The 8,810-nt window shown below is 31.0% G+C and overlaps 3 protein-coding genes across 3 annotated transcripts; 2 read left to right on the top strand and 1 right to left on the bottom strand.

Moving 5' to 3' along the window:
• Nucleotides 1-325: 325 nt before the first annotated feature.
• On the bottom strand, nucleotides 326-1,224 carry LOC131848280 (ribonuclease P protein subunit p29). Its single transcript, XM_059198089.1, has one exon. It carries the CDS (start codon nucleotides 995-997, stop codon nucleotides 368-370), a length of 630 nt encoding a protein of 209 aa, XP_059054072.1. The 5' UTR covers nucleotides 998-1,224; the 3' UTR covers nucleotides 326-367.
• A 128-nt stretch (nucleotides 1,225-1,352) lies between these two features.
• Nucleotides 1,353-3,198, top strand: LOC131848272 (CCR4-NOT transcription complex subunit 10). Its single transcript, XM_059198076.1, has one exon. It carries the CDS (start codon nucleotides 1,498-1,500, stop codon nucleotides 3,196-3,198), a length of 1,701 nt encoding a protein of 566 aa, XP_059054059.1. The 5' UTR covers nucleotides 1,353-1,497.
• A 1,116-nt stretch (nucleotides 3,199-4,314) lies between these two features.
• LOC131846698 (WSCD family member AAEL009094) lies at nucleotides 4,315-8,429 on the top strand. The gene is made up of 5 exons (XM_059196070.1): nucleotides 4,315-4,707; nucleotides 5,030-5,205; nucleotides 6,910-6,997; nucleotides 7,513-7,682; nucleotides 7,791-8,429. The coding sequence occupies exons 1-5, from the start codon at nucleotides 4,437-4,439 to the stop codon at nucleotides 7,959-7,961; spliced, it is 876 nt and encodes a 291-aa protein (XP_059052053.1). The 5' UTR covers nucleotides 4,315-4,436; the 3' UTR covers nucleotides 7,962-8,429.
• The last annotated feature ends 381 nt before the right edge of the window (nucleotides 8,430-8,810 follow it).

The raw sequence follows: 8,810 nt of genomic DNA, 5'->3' as shown, positions 1-8,810 counted from the left end.
TACAATATTTTTAAAGATATCACTCCCTCTAAACTACCCCTAAAGCATTGCTTCCAACATGTAATTTGCCATTAGAAGAATTTTAAAAATACTTTCCATTAAAAAATAAAATAATAAACTCTTTTTATTTGTGGTTTTTTACCACTGAAAATAAGATATGTTATAAATATTGTTTCCTTATTTTATTACTAAAATATGATATAATATAACAGGAAAATGGTGAAATAAAATTTACAAACTTTGGTCTGTATGATCATGCAGACAAAATTTCTAAATTTTGACAGGTACTTTAGTACTCAGGTAGTCATTCAGTAAAATTCCAGTGATTTAATTACTAATTTATTAGATACCTAGAGAAGAAAATATGTCACAGGTCAGGATATGAATGACCCTTTACTTTTTTTGAAGTTCTATCAGCTGGTTTAGTACATAAATGATGGCCAAAGATAGTGAATTTATAATTTTTAAATATAATTTCAAAAACAGAATCTTTTTTCGGTAAAGTTGTTGATATGTTGTTCTCGGATACTATTTTGAAGGTGTTTCTTGTGTCCATGACACAAATGCCCATTTTACCAATATATCCTGGACATTTAGAACGAACAACATGCAGATGACTTCCATGAAAGTCCGCTTTGTAAAGTGTTTGAGTCACATTTTCCCATCCCCTGCTATTAGGTGTTGGGACTTCCATGTCTTTGCCCAATATTTGTTCCATGTAATTCTCCCAAGTATTATTTATAGGTAATACATCTGCATATCGAATAAAATTCCGTGGTTGATTGTAAAAGCCTAGCGACTTCTTTTGTTTCCTTGAAAGACCATTTTTCTTGCGTTTGGGTTTACGTTTAATCCGTTTGCTCTTGACTTTAGAAAGCAGGAAACCCTTTTTTGCTTCGCTCTGCACGTTCGGTATATCCTTTTTAGGCACATGTGATATAATAAAATTCATAACTGCTTGCGTACTCGCGCTCTGGTATGAAATTTCTTCTGACATTTTATTACTTACTAATCTATCAACTCTTTTGCTGAAGAACGTCGATTGTATGCGTTATTGGAGCAATCTATGGGATCTTGCAGGGAGTACTATATTCAGCAATGCAGTGAGTGGCGAACATATACTAAAATAAAACCATTTCAAGTTATGGATGAAACCAGTAAAAACAAATAATATATATAAAATTAATAATTAAATAATCCACATCAGTGAACATTACATAGAAAACACAAACATTATTATATTGAAAGATTTGATTTTGAAAGTGACAGACAAGTATGATCAGTCAAGCTAGCTCAAAATAATGTCAATGTCACAATTGTCATTATGAAATGTCTGAATATATTTTCCTTTACTTTTGTGTTTTGTGAACTGTTGTGAAATTTTTCCGAATTGTGTTGTCGAATTCATTTGTACTTAATTTTCCACCAATTATTACCCATTGAACATCCTCCTCATCAATACATAACGAAGTTCTATCTGTGACCTTATTTACCAAAATGACAAGCACAAAAGATGAACCCGCCGTTTTAGCACAACAATGTTTCTTAAAAAAGGACTACACTTCTGCATTGCAACATTTAAATGAATTGGAAAGTGTAATTGGTAGCAACAACAAACGAATACAACACAATAAAGCTGTCGTTGAATTCATGATTAGTGATATGAAAAACGTTGACAAGTTCAAGAAAGCCATCGGTGAATTAACAAATTTAACTTTCCCCGATAACGAAATAAAAGATCTCAGCTCTCCGTGCCTACTGTACAATTATGCTGTACTGTTATATCACTCACGTTACTACTACCAATGTGTATATGTGCTAGAAAAAATTGTTTCTTCAAAGAACATCAAAGACAGTAAATTGTATCAACAAATTGTTCTACTTCTTTTAGAAGCTACTCTCTGTAGACGTACGTATGATAAAACATTAGAGATAGCTAAGAACCATGGAGAATCATTGAAAAATAACCCTGAATTTGGTGAATTGTTTGAGAGACTTGTAAATAGAGCACAACTTCTATCTGGTCAAAATATCAAGCTTAACTTAAAAAATGATTCAATTGAAAATGTGTTTATAATAGCTCAACAACTATACATGAAGGGAGATGTAAATGAAGCAGCTAACACTCTCGGCCTGTACAAAACACTGAAATACAATTATGATTTAAAATCACAGGGTGAGGACATATGGGCTGCTATTAATAATAATTTGGGTGTTATTTACTTATCAATACGGAAACCTTTTTTAGCTTCGAAATATTTTCAACATGCTGTGAAAGAACATTTCAGAGCTATAGAGAGTCCAGACAGTGAAAAGTTGATAGCCTGTAAAGACAGACCTCTTTATGTATTTAATTTAGGATTAGCATTATTAGCAGCCAACAACTCGGAGGGATCATTTGAATGTCTTGTAGAAGTGGCACGTCACTATCCCAATAACCCTCGTATATGGCTACACTTGGCTGAATGTTGTGTGAAGAAGTGCTGTAGTGAGGAGGCTCAACAATACATGGTGAAGAAACTTGGCAGTGGGCCACACACACGCATCTTATTGTCAAAAGAAAATAAAGATAAATATTCCACATCTGGTGAATCTTTTGCAATACCATCTCTCTCATTAGAATTTGCTGCTCTGTGCCTAAGAAATGCTATAACATTACTGCCTAATTCTGAGGAAGGTGATGAAGATGTGGCAACACGTCTCATACAAGCGCCACCTGGTCCTCCTATTAATTGGAAGCAGAGGTGCGAGTTAAAAAATTCCACACTCGTCTTACAGAGTTATGTCTTGTTGCATTTGCAAGATCCACTGTCGGCGCTTATGAGTGCTAATGATTTACTTAGCCAAACCGATGTATCTAACAGCCATAAAGCATGGGCCCATATATATGCCGCTGAAGCTTTAATTAATTTAGATAGAATAACAGATGCTGTGGAACATTTACAACCTCCGATGATCCATGAACTAGTATCCGGGATGCCATATCAGATGCGCGATATGATTGCAGTATCTGTTTGGGCAAAAGCAGCAGTCTGTCACATACTAAAAGGGGACTTGGTGACAGCAAGGAAAATTCTACTACAAATCAACTCGCCACGGGTGTTACCACTGCAGATGTATTTAGAAATTTGTACAGGAAATATTGAAAATTGTCATTCTATATTAAGAAAGTTAAGATTTGCCAATTCCGCTCAGTAGTTAATAAATATTTAAATCATATTACATGTTTTATTTCTCTATATGCTTTTGTAATTAAAAAATGTACCTGAAAGTCAAGACTGGTTGTAGAAATATATAACCAATGTAAATCTATTCAGTAGATATTCGAATATGGATTTTTTATATACATAATTTTAAAATATCTGCTTCCATAAGCAATTTGTAAAGTTGTGCGTTTAAAAAATTTGTGCAATTATAATCAGTTTATACGGCTTTAAAAATTTTCAACTATCTTAAGACTAGTATAGAAGGAATAAATTGAGTTCAGAAAGTCCTTCGTGCAGTCGAAAAACTTAGTATATTGACATGACATTGACGTAAAATTCTATTTTAAATTATTTTTGTTGAACAAGATGCATGGAATGGAATGAATTACATCAGGGATGTCAGAAGTACCAATTATATCGATTTATAATCGATGAATTTATCTGCAGTTTAAATAATTGTTGTCCGATTATATTTATTTTCAATAGGTATAATTGGGATAATATAAGCAATATGGCGGACAAAATAAAATAGGTGAGATGTAAAGTTTACCCCTAAATTTATTGTATAAGAATACAAAAGTATTGACTACAGTAAGAATATTGAACATTTATAACAGATTCCATATTATTTTTATAATCATGTAGGTAATGAAACTCAATGAATTCAGCGCGAAGCGAGACGCAGTGATTGAAATGAATATAATAGTCGCCGAAATAGAGAGGATAACATAAGTTTTGTATGTAGGTACAAAAATTCACCGTACTTGTATATTATAAACCGAATTTACATTAGTTTGACATTGATGTTATCTAATGAAATATCTATATTCTTATGAACTCAATGGTCTAAAGGCATTTGAAATAAAAAATTAAAGCAGCTATTTTATATCGATTAATCGATTTTTAGTCACTTAAATATTTTCACATCCCTACTGAATGGCGATAACATTACAGTTACAACAACAAACAAATCTTTAAAAAAACAGCACAAATTTTAAATTTTGCGGACAAATATTTTTATTGTAAGTTTTTTTCTAAATTTCGACGTTACCCAAAGAAATTACTATAATATTTTATTACCCATTTCAGTATGTTTAATTTGTTCAGTTGTGAATAAATAATGAAATTAATGTATATTATATTATGTGTAACAATACAAGCTCGTTGCAATCATGAATCGAATGTTTAGATTTTGCATTGTGTAAACATAAAACATTATAAAATAATATAATGTCACGGCGGTCTGTGTTTTTATTCGCTGCTTTGATAGTAATGCTGTATTTCTCTATAATATTATTTATGTTAAATCCTTTAAATGGGGCTAAAAGTCCATATTATGGGAACGGTTATTTGAACCATTTCGCTTATCGGCAACTGCCACAAGTAAATTGGTGTAAGGAACTAAAGTTGCGGTCTCCGCCATCGCCTGATGTGGTTGCGCTCATCTCTTACCCTGGAAGCGGTAATACATGGCTTAGGTACCTTCTACAACAGGTTACAGGTAAATAATTCAAAAATATATATATTTTTTTATTATGGAAACTTTAATTTAATACAATGAACAATTTATTTTGTTTTGAATGAGTAAATAAATACAGATTCTACAGACACATTTCAACTAATAGACATAACAATATTACTCTTTTAAAATAAAAGTTATAAAACTTTACATTACCATGATTTTATCTGAATACAAATTACTAACATTATTGAATTTAGTAATTACAATATTTAAGATACATGTAGAATTAAGTAACAAAATAATAAAGTTATGCTGAGTTGAGCAGACCAGTGCTTACATGTAGCACTCATTTTGTTTCTAGGTATTGTCACAGGCTCAATTTATATGGATTATGGTCTTCGTGTGCATGGTTTCCCAGCAGAAAATATAACAGATGGCTCAGTACTTGTGGTAAAAACTCATGAAGCACCACCACTAGAGTCCAACAAGTTTAAATCTGCTGTTGTGTTAATGAGAAATCCAAGAGACTGCATATTGGTAAGTGTGTATATGAATTTTTTTTTGTTCATGTATATATTTCCCCTATATAAAAACTAACTCATTTAAACCCATTTTAACAGTTGTCACTTTTAAGTTTAGAATACATCCTATCTAATATACACAGTATTACACAGTTACCATAGCCTATGGATGCTTGTAACACGATGGGTGTCACATGCACATTGCCAACCCTTAAGAAACCCTAATATATTATCTTGAAAAACCCCATAGTGTAGTCTACCAAGACTAAATGGCAACTGTTTTATAACTGTATTAGCATTTCTGATTTATTTGATGTTATAAATAATTAGGCTATGTTTAATAATATAGTAATTAAAAATTATAAATTTATTGTAAATATTATTATTGGTTGTTTGATAAGAAAACCATAATCTGTGCTTTTTTGATCAGAATAACAATTCAATTATTAAAACTTAAGTTTAATTTTTAATTTAGAATTCATTTTAAAATCATATTTGTACTTTTTCTTTTTCGTATCCATTTGTTTGTTACATTTTCATAGCTAAATGGCTGAGCCAATCTTAGTGAAATTTTGAAATGAGAATATATTGTATCACAACAACAAACATAGCACTCTTAACTTAGTAAAGTTAGCTAGTTTTCTGTAAATATTTGCTCACAGAGAATTTATAATCTGTAAATGTAGATTAATCACTTAGTGGTAGATATAAGTAATATTAATATGTGCATGTTTTGTGTACAGAATCAGTTATCTGTTGCAGCGGAATATTGCTTCCAGAATCGTTATAACATTTTGTTCTTTCTGCACATTTATTTTGGTAATTTTTATTTCTCTATTAATGTTTTTTATTTTTCTCTACTATTAATTTAGTTACACAGAAATTTGAATGAGTATGTCCTAAATTTTTGTGTCCTAAATCCTAATCCCTCCTAAAAAACCTAAGTTCAGGTTTTTGGACATAGAAAAAAATATTGATTTTCTTCCTTTTATATATATTTTAATTCTACTATGAAATGCAAAAGTTTGTGAGTAATAAAGAATGAATAGAAGGATATCTGTAGAAATTATCATATTTCAATTTCTTTAATACCACCATATTGCGCACAATATATATTAACATATGTTTATTATAAAAATGTGTTTATTATTAATTATTCACAAATTAATATAAGCATGAGAATACATCTATTAACACTCATTAATAATATTTGTATACACACATTGGCTGTATACAAACTTTCTATCTGAATGTATTAATGTTATTTATTGATTTATCATCTATAAGCAAACTATTATAATATTTAGATTGTGCTAATATGTACTAGTAAATTGGTACATTACAATTTTATTCCAAATTTAGGTGTATGAGTTTCATGAGTGTGATTGTTTGTATTGGTCTGGATATTGTATATGTATTTATAAAAAAATCTTGAAGTGTAACTATCAGTTTTGTAGTACCGATAACACAAGCTTTGCTTCGCTTGGGACTAGATGATGCTGTGTGATGTGTAATATTTGAAGTTCATGTTAGTGAAATTATACTACAGACATTTTAGTTCTCTGTAACTATTTTGAACTCCTCATGAATGGATCTATTACTTTAGTTATTGATTCTTTTCACTTTATACTATTTATATTCAGACTTTCTGTCTTTATGTTAATATTGAGTTTTTTATACATGTTTTTTGTATTTATATGTTTAATATTATATGTTACAGGCTGATTTTAATAGACTTCACAAAGGTCATATTGGGACAGCACCAAAATCTGCTTTTAGGATGATATCACAAGAGCATAAAAAGATAGGTAGGCATAAAAAGAGCATACAAGGTATGTTATTTAATTTTTAGTCTAATTCAAATTTAAATAGAATAAATATTAAATTTGTAGTTTACATGGTTTGTCTAACAACTGTCAAAAGATAATAATGTAGATTATAATATCTAATAGTATAATTAGAGTGTCCAGACCTCGTATTTTTAGACTTATAGAATGCAAAGATTGAACATTAGGTCAGTTCAGTCACCCCTATCTTGACAAAATTACTAGCAATTTATGAATTAATGAACATAGCCCATCGTGGTAAATTCATCATGAATTTATGACGATGTTTTCGAGGGAGAACCGCGTGGAGTTCAACCTGACATGATAAATTGCTAGGTATGGGGTCATCACTCCACATTACTAACAAATGTCTTCAAATATTCCGTTAGATTTAAATACTCTAATTAATGTTTCGACGTGGCAAATGTCATGACAATGTCTGTCTACCCTATCTGGGATTGTGGTTGTGAGTAAGTGTATGATATGTTTTTTTTTAGATTGGACAACGTACGTGAAAAATCAGTTAAAAGTGTGGGAGACATTACATCAAATATGGTTCACAAAGTTCCAGGGTCCTATACACATAGTGTTCTATGAAGTCCTGGTATCTGATACTCGAAACACTCTGCAGGGAATATTGAATTTCCTGAATTTCACTGTGTCTCAGGTAGTTTTTTATAATATTATATCTATATATTTATTTTGATTGCCTCACTTCCGATGGTCGCAGTTTCGATTCTTGCGAACAAAAAACTAATCTTTATGTTGTATCTAGGCGGACATGGATTGTGCGATGAATCGCAAAGAAGGCATATACAGACGGAAGAAAAAACTACAAGGCTTCGACCCTTTTACTCCAGCTATGTATAAAGCTATAGAAATTTCCAGAAGTCGTGTGCTTAATATAATAAAATACTATCGAAAGACGCATAACTTAAGTGGGTAATCATCGTTAGCCCACTGCAGTCCACTGCTGGACATAGGCCTCTCTTAAGGCACGCCACTGACTACCTACATATAATTAAATACTGGATTAGTTATAAAAGGTATAGGTACAAAGCCGAAAACTAGGTAGTTGGTAATTCTAGTGGAACTAAATCATATGATTTTTTTTAAATTCTTGTTTCTCCTTTTTTTTAATTTGAATAAATACCATCCCTACCTTTCGGCTGGCATGCCCTTTACAACTAACCCAGCATACTTAGATATGTAAGACGATACAATATGCATATCATGTGTACACACATAATATAATTTTCTGCAGCTCACCTGTAAGGTACAGTCATCTTAATAAATATAAGGGTAAGATATCACTAACACAATCTTATATAGTCTTTGTGTTTGTTGACTAGTTCCTAGTTTCGTTTTGAGAAACAAATAATATATTTGCATTAATTAGTTTTAATTTTCTCTTTTAGTACACATTATTAATGTGGTTAATTAGGTCATAACATGAATGATTTTATCATGAATAAGGTTTATTTCTCTCAAGCTCTCATGATCTGACTGGTGACCACGGCTAGTGATACTTAGTCGAAACGTCGCGAGAGGTAAACAGGTTATTTTGCCATAAATTTATTCATGTTAAGATCTGGCTAACTATATTAATCTATATATATAAAAATTAATTGCTCTTCGTTAGTCTCGCTAAAACTAGAGAACGGCTGAACCGATTTGGCTAATTTTAGTATTTAAACATTCGTGGAAGTCCAGGGAAGGTTTAAACGGTGATAAAATGTAAAGAAATTGCATGGATAATAGTAAAAACAACATTTTAATTTTCCCATACAAACTG

This window comes from Achroia grisella, unplaced genomic scaffold (assembly GCF_030625045.1).
Source record: "Achroia grisella isolate CSIRO2021 unplaced genomic scaffold, CSIRO_AGI_Agris_v1 utg109, whole genome shotgun sequence".
Lineage (NCBI taxonomy): Eukaryota > Metazoa > Arthropoda > Insecta > Lepidoptera > Pyralidae > Achroia > Achroia grisella.
The sequence above is the reverse complement of the archived record's forward strand: the minus strand, read 5'-3'. Positions and strand labels throughout refer to the sequence as shown.